General features: G+C 38.9%; 1 protein-coding gene across 3 annotated transcripts in view; it reads right to left on the minus strand.

Moving 5' to 3' along the window:
* The window catches only part of LOC119718872 (elongation factor-like GTPase 1), a 31,363-nt gene extending 18,615 nt beyond the window's left edge, over positions 1-12,748 (minus strand). Inside the window, exons 1-5 of one of the 3 annotated variants that reach the window (XM_038188295.1) lie at positions 12,469-12,748; positions 11,162-11,350; positions 10,627-10,779; positions 9,574-9,707; positions 7,753-7,944 (exon numbers count right to left, since the gene is read on the minus strand). In XM_038188295.1, coding sequence (XP_038044223.1) covers positions 7,753-7,944; positions 9,574-9,707; positions 10,627-10,779; positions 11,162-11,252 — 570 coding nt within the window. In that variant the 5' untranslated portion in view covers positions 11,253-11,350; positions 12,469-12,748. Of the gene's footprint in view, positions 1-6,330; positions 6,444-7,752; positions 7,945-9,573; positions 9,708-10,626; positions 10,780-11,161; positions 11,351-12,468 lie in introns of those variants that run through there. The other 2 variants (XM_038188296.1, XM_038188297.1) reach the window with 2 other exon arrangements.
* Positions 12,749-13,150: the final 402 nt, after the last annotated feature.

The raw sequence follows: 13,150 nt of genomic DNA on the forward strand, positions 1-13,150 counted from the left end.
GATTTTTGATAAATCTGACAGATTTTTGAAGCGCATTTAGCAGAATTTTGCCATGACCTTACGGTCACCCTGTGTACAATGTAGTAGCCACAACAACTCACACCATCTGCTTGACAACACTACCAAAATTTTCTGGCTAAAAAGATTCACTATACATTTGTACAATGTAGATGATGAGAGGAATTATTAACTCAGTTCAAACGATCAAATAAAATTTGTTACATTAAAAACATACATATATCTGAAAAATTTTGTTTAGGATTTTTTTCATGTCTAGTGTAGCCATTATGTTAAAAATACCAAGACTTATTAACTTACATGTATGCCCATAAATGAATTTCTTAGAGTTTAGTTTTGAAAAAGAATTTAATTTATCCTAGAAAATATAAGATAAATTATTTGCAACATATGCTGAGATCTACATGCATGTATGCTGAAATGTGGTGTGACATATAAATTGCGGATTTGATATTGAAATAAAAAATACATTTATCTTCTTAGAAAAACTTGAACTAATCTTTTTAAATGTCTTTTAGATTCAGCAATTTGCGTGAACTTGTACTAATTTAAATAACGGATTGCCGTGATCAATGAACCATTTAGCCTTTTTACATTTTTCTTTTGTGACTTTGTTATAACCATGGCAACAGGAGTCACAATGGTTGTTGTTATTACCTCTGGTCAATACACTACACTAGTACATATTGCCAATGATAAAAGGCTGATATTAAATAATTAAAAAAAAAAAAAAATTGAGAAAGAGCTTTATACAAGATGATTCAATGTAACATGCAGTCACTTCATTTCGGAACCAGACGCCAGTTAAGTAACGACCGAGAAATGATGGTGTCTAAACGGTTCATCTTTGGCTTGATAACCTTTTGTCTTATGATCAGATGCACTGATAGCAGCGGGATGTGCTCTGCTTCTCGAGGGGCGTGTCCTCGTTCTTGGATCCAGTGGGGTGGCAAATGCTACAAAGCCACCAAGGAGCCTCTGATGTGGTCTGAGGCAAAAGATGAGTGCATCAAGATGGGAAGTGTCTTGGTCGTGCCGCAGTCTCAGGAGGAAAATGATCTCCTTGTTGGGTTACTTCCAACCAAGTTTTGGATCGATTGCAATGATCTCCAGGAAGAAGGTTGGTTGTACACAATGTTGGAATTTAAAATTAAACTTGGATTGAGTTAAGCTAGGTTATTGAGTTGGATTGGGTTGGGTTTGGGTTCCCTTGAAGAATTGTTTGTTTGTCAATTCCCGTCTCTGTTTATTTAAATATCATTGCTTTATATTTGACAGGTACTTGGAAGTGTCAGGATGGTACTGATGAGGTGGAGTACAGGAATTGGTCGGCAAACCAACCAAATACCGGTAGCTGGGGAGCTAATGAAGACTGTGCTATTGTACAGATAAACGGGGAATGGCATGATTACCCCTGTGATGAACCATTTTCTGCGATGTGCAGTCGACCTGCACCACTGCTGCACTTTTAAAAAGTGATTATGGACTGTAAGTACCAAAAATAGACAACTTGCAATAAGCCTAGTACCTATGTTTCAACCTACAACAAGAACAATATACATTTATCTTGCCCTGTTCAAGATATGCAGAAACTTGACCGTAAACAGAAATGAAAGACTGAAAGCCACCAATGCAGGATTCGAACCCATTACCACGAGAAATCATACTCAATTGGACAACACTCTACAAAAACATCCTGGCTCAACAGGTTTAAGACACACAGTAGAAAGGAATCATAAACTCAGTTCAAATGAACTAACTAGAATTTAAATGACTAAAGGAATCTGTAAATATTATTAGGAAAGCTCCTTATAAAGTGTTTTTGTCTAAAATCATTTTTTTTAAAACAGAATTTAAAATATCTGAGAAAATGAGCACTTTTTCAATCTAAGAAAAATCTTTATGAAAGGCTGTATATAAATCTGCTTGATAAAGTACTGACAATTTGCCCCAAATGGCTGCAAAATTATATTATGCTGTGTTGGAGACTGATTAGCAAAGGTATATTTTAAGGCAAATTGGAAGCTTCTTGAAGTACTTTTAGGTAAATATAGTGGTTATGTTTTAGGTTATGTGAAAGAAAAGGTCTAACACAATGTTATGCATAAAATTATCACAAAAGAAAAACTCAGAAGAAAGTGTTGTTCAGCAACAATTTAGTTGCAAGTTTCAAATTTTTTTTTTTAAATTTATTAACTGGTGTACATTTAATTTATGTTTTCATTTATTTAATGACTACATGTAGTTGCATGATTGGTTAATCAATGGCATTATCTATTTTGTTTGTCCTTCAATATTGCTAATTCATCCCATATGTATTGTATCTGTGTTTGTCTGATCGTAAGTCTGGCTCTGTATTTGAGGTATGCTGGTTCAGTTTGATTGGTTGAGGCATCTCCACAAGACCACAACACCCCTGGCTTTGGAACATGCCTCCATACACGCCATAACTGCCTTTTAATTTATTGCTCTTTCCTTAATATCTATCCCTTTTTAAATAGATTTATTTACTTATTACTTCATTTTCTAACATTGTTTCACCAAAGTAATCGGATTATGGAAATAAATGTTGGTTCAATTCCATTGACATGAATCTGTACATCTTATTATCACTAACCCATTACGTGTACTGCATTGTACATGTGTTTATTTACTGAAGAATAACTGTACAGGGTGAGTAAAAAAAAACTAAACCCAAATGTCGGGACCATTGTTTTAGTGAAGTTCTACATGTAGCACTTTCAAAATCTAGGATATGAATGCGCAATTAGCAAGCTTTCTTTTAGTGCAAGAATCATTAAAATCACTCATGTACTTTTTAAGTTACGCAAGTTTAAACACAACCACCGTTTTAAAGTTCTGTCCAAGGATCATAAGAAGGTAAGTGTTCTTTCAGCACAACGAAAACAAATCACATAGGGATGTGTGTGAATTGTTTTCGTTTTGCTGAAAAAAAACGGACACTTTTTTTTGTGATCCGTGGACAGAACTTTAAAATGGTGGTTGTGTTTAAAATTCTTAACTTGAAAAGTACACAAGTGATTTGAATGATTCTGATACTAAACAATAGCTTATGAATTGGGCTTTCATATCCTAGATTTTGAAAGTGCTGCATGCAGAACTTCACTAAAACAATAGTCCTGACATTTGGGTTTCGTTTTTTTGACTCACCCTGTAGAGTGCTTCTTTTCAGGTGCTACAGTGAGTAATAGGCAGGGTGGTTTGGGGTGATACAGTGACTAAATGGTTACGATCACTTGTAACGTGAGATGATTCGACATGTTTTCAATGGAGTCCACAATTTCACTTTACAAACTACATTGTACATGTACCATGCATGCCATGTGTACATGTACATGTAACAATTGATTGAGGCATTCTTGGTCATTTATTTATGAAAACATTCCAGGGAAGTGTTTTATTTGAGATGTGTTCGACTTCCATTTTGATGCTGAAACAAATCTTTCTTCTGGTTAACATTATGAAGAGGTTAAGTACTACATGCATGTGGCCCACTTGCAAAGTCATGTCTGCCACAAATCTGTATTCAAGTTATTGAACAGTGTCGCAACTACATGTTAATTATTAAGTGACGTTTTGAGGTCAGCAGTGTGGCATCAATGTCCAAATTATTGGTTTTCTCCTGTCAATGATTAGCAGACTAAAGCAAAAAGTGAGTGACAGTAAACAGAAAGAGCTCTGAGGTTGTTTTGATATCTTCCCTTGTGAAATGAAATGAAAATATCAGAGTTGGAGCATCTGATGCTCGACAAGATGATTACCGTACTCGACGTGTACAGTCCACTCATTTCACCAATAGACACCAGTCGGGTGAGATGTGAGAGATGATGGTGTCTCTTAAACCGTTCATCTTTGGCTTGATAAGCCTTTGTCTTATGATCAGATGCACTGATGGTAGCGGGATGTGCACTGCTTCTAGAGGGGCGTGTCCTCGTACTTGGATCCTGTGGGGTGGCAAATGCTTCAAAGCTATCACTGAGCGCCTAACGTGGTTTGAGGCAAAAGATGAGTGCATCAAGATGGGAAGTGTCTTGGTCGTGCCACAGTCTCAGGAGGAAACTGATTTATTTGTTGGGTTACTTACAACCCAGTTTTGGATCAATTGCAATGATCTCCAGGAAGAAGGTTGGTTGTACACAATGCCGGAATTTAAAATTAAACTTAACAATTAAACTGGGTTAAGTTATTGAGTTGGATTGGGTTGGGTTGGGTTCCCTTGAAGAATTGTTTGTTTGTCAATTCCCATCTCTGTTTATTTAAATATCATTGCATTATATTTGACAGGTACTTGGAAGTGTCAGGATGGTACTGATGAGGTGGAGTACAGGAATTGGTCGGAAAGCCAACCTAATACCGGTAGCTGGGGAGCTTATGAAGACTGTGCTATTGTACAGATAAACGGGGAATGGCATGATTACCCCTGTGATGAACAATTTTCTGTGATGTGCAGTCGACCTGCACCACTGCTGCACTTTTAAAAAGTGATTATGGACATTAAGTACAAAAAATAGACAACTTGCAATAAGCCTAGTATCTATGTTTTAACCTACAACAAGAACAATATACATTTATCTTGCCCTGTTCAAGATATGCAGAAACTTGACCGTAAACAGAAATGAAAGACTGAAAGCCACCAATGCAGGCTTCGAACCCATTATCACAAGAAAATCATACTCAATTTGACAACACTTTACAAACCCATTCCTGGCTCAACAGGTTCAAGACACACAGTAGAAAGGAATCATAAACTCAGTTCAAACAAACTAACAAGATTTTAAACGACTAAAGGAATCTGTAAATATTTTTTTTTAGGAAAGCTGCCTATTAAGTGTTTCAATGTAGTTTATGTCTAAAATTAAGTGTTTCAATGTAGTTTATGTCTAAAATTATTGAAAAACAGAATTCGAAATTATGAATGAGCAATTTTTCAATGCAAGCAAAATCTTTCTGAAAGGCTGTGTAAATACTGCTTGATAAACTACTGACAATTCCCCTCATATGGCTACAAAATTTATTATGAAGATGATTAAAAAAGGCATATTTTAAGGCGAAATGGAAGCTACTTGACTAGATTTAGGTAAATATGGTGTTATGTTTAAATGTGCAAGAACAGCACCCAATTTCACGAAGCGCTGCGACGCGTCGCAACTCGAGTTACGACGTGTAACACGTCGCAACTCGCGACGCGTCGTATCATCCATTTCAGTCAGTTCCTTGACAACGGCTTAAAACACGTTTCGACGTGTTTAGTGGTCACCGCAAAATAAGAAGAGTCGTTTTCTAAGCCAGTTTTATGCCATAAGCATTACATAAACGAGATTATAATACCGAGGCAATGTGTGTAAAGTTGTAAATAGAAAATTCATTGAATAATAATGAATTAGACTGGAATATTGCATTTGAAATTTCAAAGTAGCTATACAGTCCAATGAAAGCTTGTTTTCCTTCAGAATTGCATCACACGGCCGCCATTTTGTTTCACGTTTTAACAACTTTCGAGCTGAGATCCGACGACTCTTTGTTGAATGTCAGATGACTATTTATTGAACGCTGACATGATACATAAAAAAGTCACCGAGTTGTGCTATAAATGCACCTACGCACTTACGACGTGTTTTGTGAAGTGGATCGCAGGACGCGTCGCAGCTGCGACGCATCGTAGTGATACGACACGTCGCATCGCTGCGATGCATCGTAAGTTACGAAGAGTTTGATGAAATAGGGCGCAGGCCTAACACAACGTTATGCATAAAATTATCACAATAGTAAAACTAAGAAGAAAGTTTTCGGCAACACTTTAGTTGTAAATTTTCATTTTTTTGTTTAAATTAATTAACTGGTGTTTGATAATTTATTCCTTCATTTATTACTTGATCCGCTACATGTTATTCATCCGTTTATTTATTTACTGACTAAATGTAGTTGCATGATTTATTAATCATCAGTATTATGTATTTTGTTTGTCCATCAATATTTCTAATTCATATGTATTGTATTTGCGTTTATCTGATTGTAAGTCTGGATCTGTATTTTAGGAATGCTGTTTCAGTTTGTTTGTCAAAGCATCTCCACAAAATCCCCTGGCTTTGGGACATGCCTCCATAACTGCCTTATGATTTATTGATGCATGTTCTCAGTCATCCAGTAGTTTCAGATGAAATATAAAACAAATCTTTTTCTGGAAATTACGTTTTACAACTTGCAATGTTGCATCCGAATCATCGGACAGATGGCTAGGAATGAATTGAATGGCCCGGTCCCATGCATGAGATAAGTTAAAACGTAGCCCACCATTTTTGTTGAGGGATGGCTGTTTCTTTTCTTTCCCAGATGGCTTCCCTGATGCCTCTTTAATGCCAGTGCTCCTATTCGTCTACAACCTCGTTCCCATGGGTACGAGATCTTGCTGCGCCATGTTGTTTCCCATCATGCCTTGCGCGATCTCAACCCCTGGATTTGTCTCATTTAAAGAGGTTGTGGAATGCTCGAAGACATTTCCGTCATTTTTCGGGTATATAGCCTAAGGTGTGATGAAATAAAAACGACTATTGTGTCTGTCATGAAAAGAGTATAAAACGTACTTTTGAGAGCTGTTTTTCAGGTCCTGTTTCGACCCGAACGTGCAATTTGTGTAAAAGTCGTCGTTGGGGGCAGCAAACAAAACATAGTAAATCGTGACGTAATAAACAGGACTCCCGATGCAGCGTAGTATAAACGAGTCCTGTTTATTACATCACGATTTACTATGTTTTGTTTGCTGCCCCCAACGACGACTTTTACACAAATTGCACGTTCGGGTCGAAACAGGACCTGAAAAACAGCTCTCAAAAGTACCTTTTGTACTCATTTCATGACAGACACAATAGTCGTTTTTATTTCATCACACCTTAGGCTACATATACCCGAAAAAACCCGGAAATGTCTTCGAGCATTCCACAACCTCTTTAAATGTGTCAAACTATGGCACATTATAATTAGGCTGCAGTTTATACGTTTTACGCGCCGACGCCATCTTTAAAATGTTGAAAGTTGTGTTTTGAAGAATCCATCCTTTCAAACATAAGGTTTGGACGTTGCGTTATTTAGCAAAGATTTGTATTAAACGTACGTACCCCTTTCGTCCCTTTACAACCGCAGATACAGGTGTGTGTTTTTTTAGCGAAAAACGAGGCTGCCATAATCCATATCGTACAGGCATCGCGCACTTTTGAATATTCGTACATGACGTGTGATGTGCAAAGCACGCGAGCGCATTATGGGTGCGCCCGGCGTGCAATCTTCGAAATGCCCGCGCAGTACGCTCTGAATAGCCAGTCAGCATCGTTTACGTGTACATCACGGCCAGGGGTTAGTGAAGGAACGCGCACGCGCCCATGGAGTCGAGGCTGGTTCGTCTGGAACCACAACTTTCTCATTACGGAAACTGTGGCCGGAGTGGTCATAAGTTGCCTGACGAAGTTCGATGATTTCGGACGCAACATCGCGAGTTGCAAAACTAAAGTACCAGAATAAAATTCATTTGATATTACATACCTTTCAATTGTTCTGTTCTTATCTCTCACATTTTTTTTTTAAAAAGACCGATTACTTGTTACTTCATGTTGTTATATTGCTTGCAATATTATTTGCATTATGGAAATAAATGCCCATGGCCAGATTCAGAATATTCCATGTACCAGTCTGCAGAACAGTAAGACAAACAAACAGACTCACTGTAGCTTGTTCCAGGACTCCTGAAGCAAACAGGTTGCCCACCACGGCGTTCACCTGCTCCAGCACCTGCTGCAGTCGTAGGTGGGCTTCTAGCGGTGTGTACTTGAGCTCCGTGACGAGACGATCTATCTTGTTGAGGACCAGGCAAGGGGTGATATGCTCGGACCAGGCCTGGCGCAGGACTACATGGGTCTGTGTAGAGATTTTACACCAGGAAAGATAATTAAGAGTCGAAAACAAATCTATTGTAATTTTGCTGCAATTTTCAGATATAAATGGATTTGGAGGATTAATATGTTTCAGCAAATATATTGTTAAACTGACTTGTTTGAAGTTTTGGGCTTGTAGATGCTGGAAAAACAAGAAAACCAATCATGTTCTTGTCCTCTGGTTCCCTGACCCCACTTAAGATGAAACAGAGCAATTTATAGAATCCATGGGAATTGTAAGATCAGAGAATCAGTCTAGCAGGCTTGTACCCCTTCACAGGTGTGTAATCAATTGCAAAGCAAATGCGAAATAACTAAATGAGAAAAATTAGAAACAGTTTTTGAAAGTAGTCAATTTTTTCCAATGCTGGTTGGCCGACCAGCGTTGGAAAAATACAATTTTTCTTAAAACGTCAGCACACCAGGAGCCACTATTTTACAGGATTTCTTTCTTTTTTTTTTTGCTTTTTCACACAACCAATAATAATTGTTTATCAACATCTTCACTTTCCAGTATACTACCCCAAAACTGCATGTACAGCTCAAATACACCTCAGCAAAACGTTAGTTATATCCGAATTTTAGGATCATTTTCTTTTTTTTACATTTTGTTTCCAGCAATAACGTCACTCAAAATCCAAAGAAGAATGTGCAAAACCTAACCTGTTGAAGTTTCAGCTTAGTGGATATTACACGTTTCAAGAAATCAGTGAAAAACTATGCACAACTTTTTGATCACGAATCATGATTTCGTCCATAGCACTCTTTATTTAAAAAAAGAAAATCAGTCAATTGCCTGATCATTGAAAATCACCTTCATTTCTTGATTTCAACTTCTTCTAAATGACGCAAACCAGACGGAATAATTTCATCCAAGTAAGCTTTTTATAACAGTAGATTACTTTTGGGATAAATGCAATGATCCTACATGCCTTAAATAAAAGGAACATCGGTGTTATTTATTGCAAACATATGTAAATACATGGTCTAGACCAACATTTGATGTAAACAACGAGTATATCCAAACTTTTGTTGTAACAAAGTTTTAATTAACGATAGTCAACTGTATTTTTCTGTGTTGTATGATAGAATTTTGCACTGGGCAGATGACAGTTAACTTATGTTGATTAGGGCGTCCCTTTTTATTTCTATGGTTCTCATATTGTTTACCTCCAAAGTGGAACCAGTCAGTTTAAAAATAGCACAAAATAAAAATCAGTAGGGAAAAAAATGCAGTTACACCTGTATACACGGGCACAAGTACATAGCTAAATGAAATAATGCCAACTTGTTTCTGGTTTTGTTTATTGCAATGAGAGTATCATGAGTTGATATCACTGAACAAAAAAACAAAGCCATATTTGGCAAGATGTAGTTGCACCATGTAGCTCATTAGCATTTTGGCTGTAGTGGCAGCCATGCCATAACAGTATAGGTTCATACAGAAATGAGAACCAAAGAATACAAAAGGGATGCCGTAACATGTATTTCAAATAAAACATTAAGTTAAAATGCATTCCAGTTTGTGTTTTCTTCCTACTCTTATTTTTAGCCTCAAAAATTTGTTAAAACCTAAAACTGACCAACGCTCTAAAGAAGACTCTGGTCTTACCTGAGGACACACCCCCTCAACCACATCAACAACAACGAGGGCGCCATCACACAGTCTGGTTGCCGTGGATACCTCACCAGAGAAGTCCACGTGACCTGGGGAGTCAATCAAATTGATCAGGAAGTCCTGGTCACCTGGCAATGGAAACAGATGGACAAAAACAAAATTGAAGCTTACATGTAGATATCTAGACGTTGTTATGGTTTGATACGCGACAATCCGCCAGCGATGTTGTCACGACCTCTTCATTCAGCGTTGTGGCTAAATTCCTCCGCTCACGTGACCACCTTTGGGATGGTCACGTGAGAGCAGATCGTCATAGATGGCGGGCAGGATGATCCCGCGTCCCTGTTGGGTGTTGGGTTCTGGGTCTTGATCTCTATGGCCTCCCGGATCTTTCTGCTCCAGAAGCGTTCCTCTCGTGCTATGACTTGTACATTGTCCAAGGTGATGTTATGATTCTGGTGAACTAAATGTTCACCCACAGCTGTGAAGGGGGGTCTTGATCTTGTGTGCTCCTTGAATCTTGTCCCCAGAGATCAGAGAGCGGAGGGATTTAGCCACCATGCTGAATGATGAGGTCGTGATGACCCCGCAAGCTATGTCATGCTTAACAAAATCAGACTCTGAAAGTAACTAATTTCTCTGTCAATATTTCAGAGTTCAGTATCAGTCTCCATCCTGCTATTCTTGTTTACAGTAACCGCTCCGTTCACAAGTATCCCCTCACCGGCAAAGAAAGTACAGTCGGGGGTGACCGAAATACGCCATCTTGCCTGACTGCAATATTTTGTCGCGAAGCACGGCCACTGCGTGTACATAGTACAAATCCCTGGTGTACGTACGTCACACACAATTAAGGAACGGTGCATGCGCGTCAACCAGCAAAATGTAGTGTCCCGCCCATGGGATGTCGTTGCTAGGTAAAAGGGTGCCCTCTTTTGTTGGTGCACGGAGCCCATACAGCAGCAGCCCTATTTCGGGCCTTCAGCAGTCCAACTTAAGTGTTCAAAGAAGAAGTTAAGTCCCCAAAACAAATTGGTGAATTTATACCTTGGTTGAAGCGAAGCGATATTGCACTTGATTTCATGGTGATACCCCGTAGTTGTTCATCCTGTCGACTGTCCAGATAACGCAGCTTCCCTGCCATGCGTGACGAGATGATCCCGTTACTCGAAATAAGGGCGTCAGCCATTGTGGTTTTGCCTATCCAACAAGATACATTCAAAAAATAATTGATGAATTGAACAGCTACATGTACAATTTGAAAAATGTACATAATTCACTACATTTTAGAATGCTCTGAAAATATGCTGTGACTGAGAATAAATATATGCTTGGCCAGTATCAAACAAGTCAGTTTAAGACCGGCTTAGGGCCATGTCACTGATTATGTACCTTGCTTTTGGCTCGGGCCATTATCAGTGTCGATTCCTTAAGCCGGTATTAAACGGCCTTGTTTAAAACTGGCCAAGCGCATATTTATTCCCATAATCACAACTTTATCACGTACTTCTTTCATCATGTACATCTTGGCTAATGACAAACGACAGACTGACTAGCGGTTTTCTGACTGGGTTCAACTCACCATGGTCAACATGTGCCAAGATGCAAATGTTGCGGATGTTGGCAGGATTCTCCTGTAGCTTAGCAAGCTGCTCAGCGTCAACCCCCCTCATTCTGCCTCAGGACTCCGCCCACCACTTCAGACGATCAAATCATTAACAAGTATCTGGCCACTCAAACAAGTTGTATGATTACAGGTAAATTTGCATATCTGTATAAAGAAAATGAAAAACAACTTTTCAGCAACGAAAAAAATTCCTGGGGGAGCAGATTGCCAAATATCAAAACTGTGCAGAAATTTCTTACAAATGCATGAACATCTAAAATGTAGGTGTAGGGATAGAAAAGATACACAATGGCAGATAAAACATGGCCCCTGCACTCACAGGTGTCAATCGGTGGGGGACAGGGGTGTACCCCTGTTTAAATGATCATCTTTTGCTCAAAAAATGCGTGAATGTGTTCAGAAATTGCCTCAGATTGCACCACAGAGCGTCTGGAACACACAATTTTCCGGGGCCCCGCCCCAAATCCCACGCTGTAGTGTAAGGGCTTCACGTTTCGCACTTGCCATGCTTGCATAATTTCTGATCAATTAGGTATATGTCCCCCCACTTTTGAGAAGTGGTTGACGCCCTTGCTTGCACAGGTGACTTAACTCTAGACCAAGTGACTTCAGACTTTTCCTTTAAATTAAATTGTATAAAGTGCACCATTTGGAGACAAAGCAAAGGACGGATCCCTTCCGACAGACCAATGTTATTTACATATTGGGAATAGAGGGGAAAAGGACAATTTTGTGGAGTTCCGTCTCCAGCGTTACATGTGAATTCCTGCTGGAGTTACTGAAGTGCTCAGCTAATTATGCGCAGGTAACGCTTGCAACGCACGCACGTTGTCACACACAAATTGAAGGTAATTAATATACCTTATGCATATGAATGATGTCATCAGTCCCATAGAGAGATGCAGTCCTTCTTTTCTGAGTCAGTTGACAATTTGACATGTGGAACACGTGCATGCACATTACCCCCATTCAATTAGCCGGTCTAGTCTACATCAAATTTCCAATCATGACATTAATCATGTTAATCATACTAGGAAGATACCAATTACTTAGTCCGAGTAACTTGGACCCAACTTATCGCCTTTTTAACATTTGGACATGGTCTTTCGCCAGACCATGTCCAAATGTTAAAAAGGCGATAAGTTGGGTCCAAGTTAGACCCGTGAATGTGGCGTTGTATACAATGCCACGCTGTTGTGTATTTTCGAACCTAGCGAAATCGATCCGCCAGACATCATTTCGTATGGATGTTGAGTACTCACCTAGAAATCTAAATTTGCCCGTCCGCATGTTCAGGATGTGTCATTTCGACGAAATTTGCCATCAATGAAGACCCATACGAACGTGTAGAAATTAGATTTTAACCCTCCGAGCTACCCGTCTGCATGCATGTGGCGCATATGATAGGCGGCGTCTGTTTGGCCAATAATGAGACCACGTGATAAACGCAGCTAATAATTTGGAATCGCACTAATGATCCGGACATCAGGAGTGCCCGGAGCGTCAGTGCGATACCAAATTATCTGCAGCATTTATCACATGGTAAATCACATTCAATTCAATTCAATTCAATTCACTTTATTTTCCACATAAAAAAAAAGACAATCAGAGTTAAATGTATACAAAATATGTGGATGGGGATCCCTAAAAAGCAATGCTTGTCAAGTAGTGATCCCCAGTTACAATCATACAAAAATATTACAAGTTACACACACAAACTAAACATAAGGACATAACACCAGACATGAATATTCGAATAACATGCAGCTGCAACCCCGTGAAAAAAACAACCAAAAAAAACACACAAAAAAACCAATTAAGTACTTAGTCCGAGTAACTTGGACCCAACTTATCGCCGTTTTTAACATTTGGACATGGTCTGGCGACTATCGCCAGACCATGTCCAAATGTTAAAAAAGGCGATAAGTTGGGTCCAAGTTACTC

Source organism: Patiria miniata, unplaced genomic scaffold (assembly GCF_015706575.1).
Source record: "Patiria miniata isolate m_02_andy unplaced genomic scaffold, ASM1570657v1 HiC_scaffold_7, whole genome shotgun sequence".
NCBI classification, from domain to species: Eukaryota; Metazoa; Echinodermata; class Asteroidea; order Valvatida; family Asterinidae; genus Patiria; species Patiria miniata.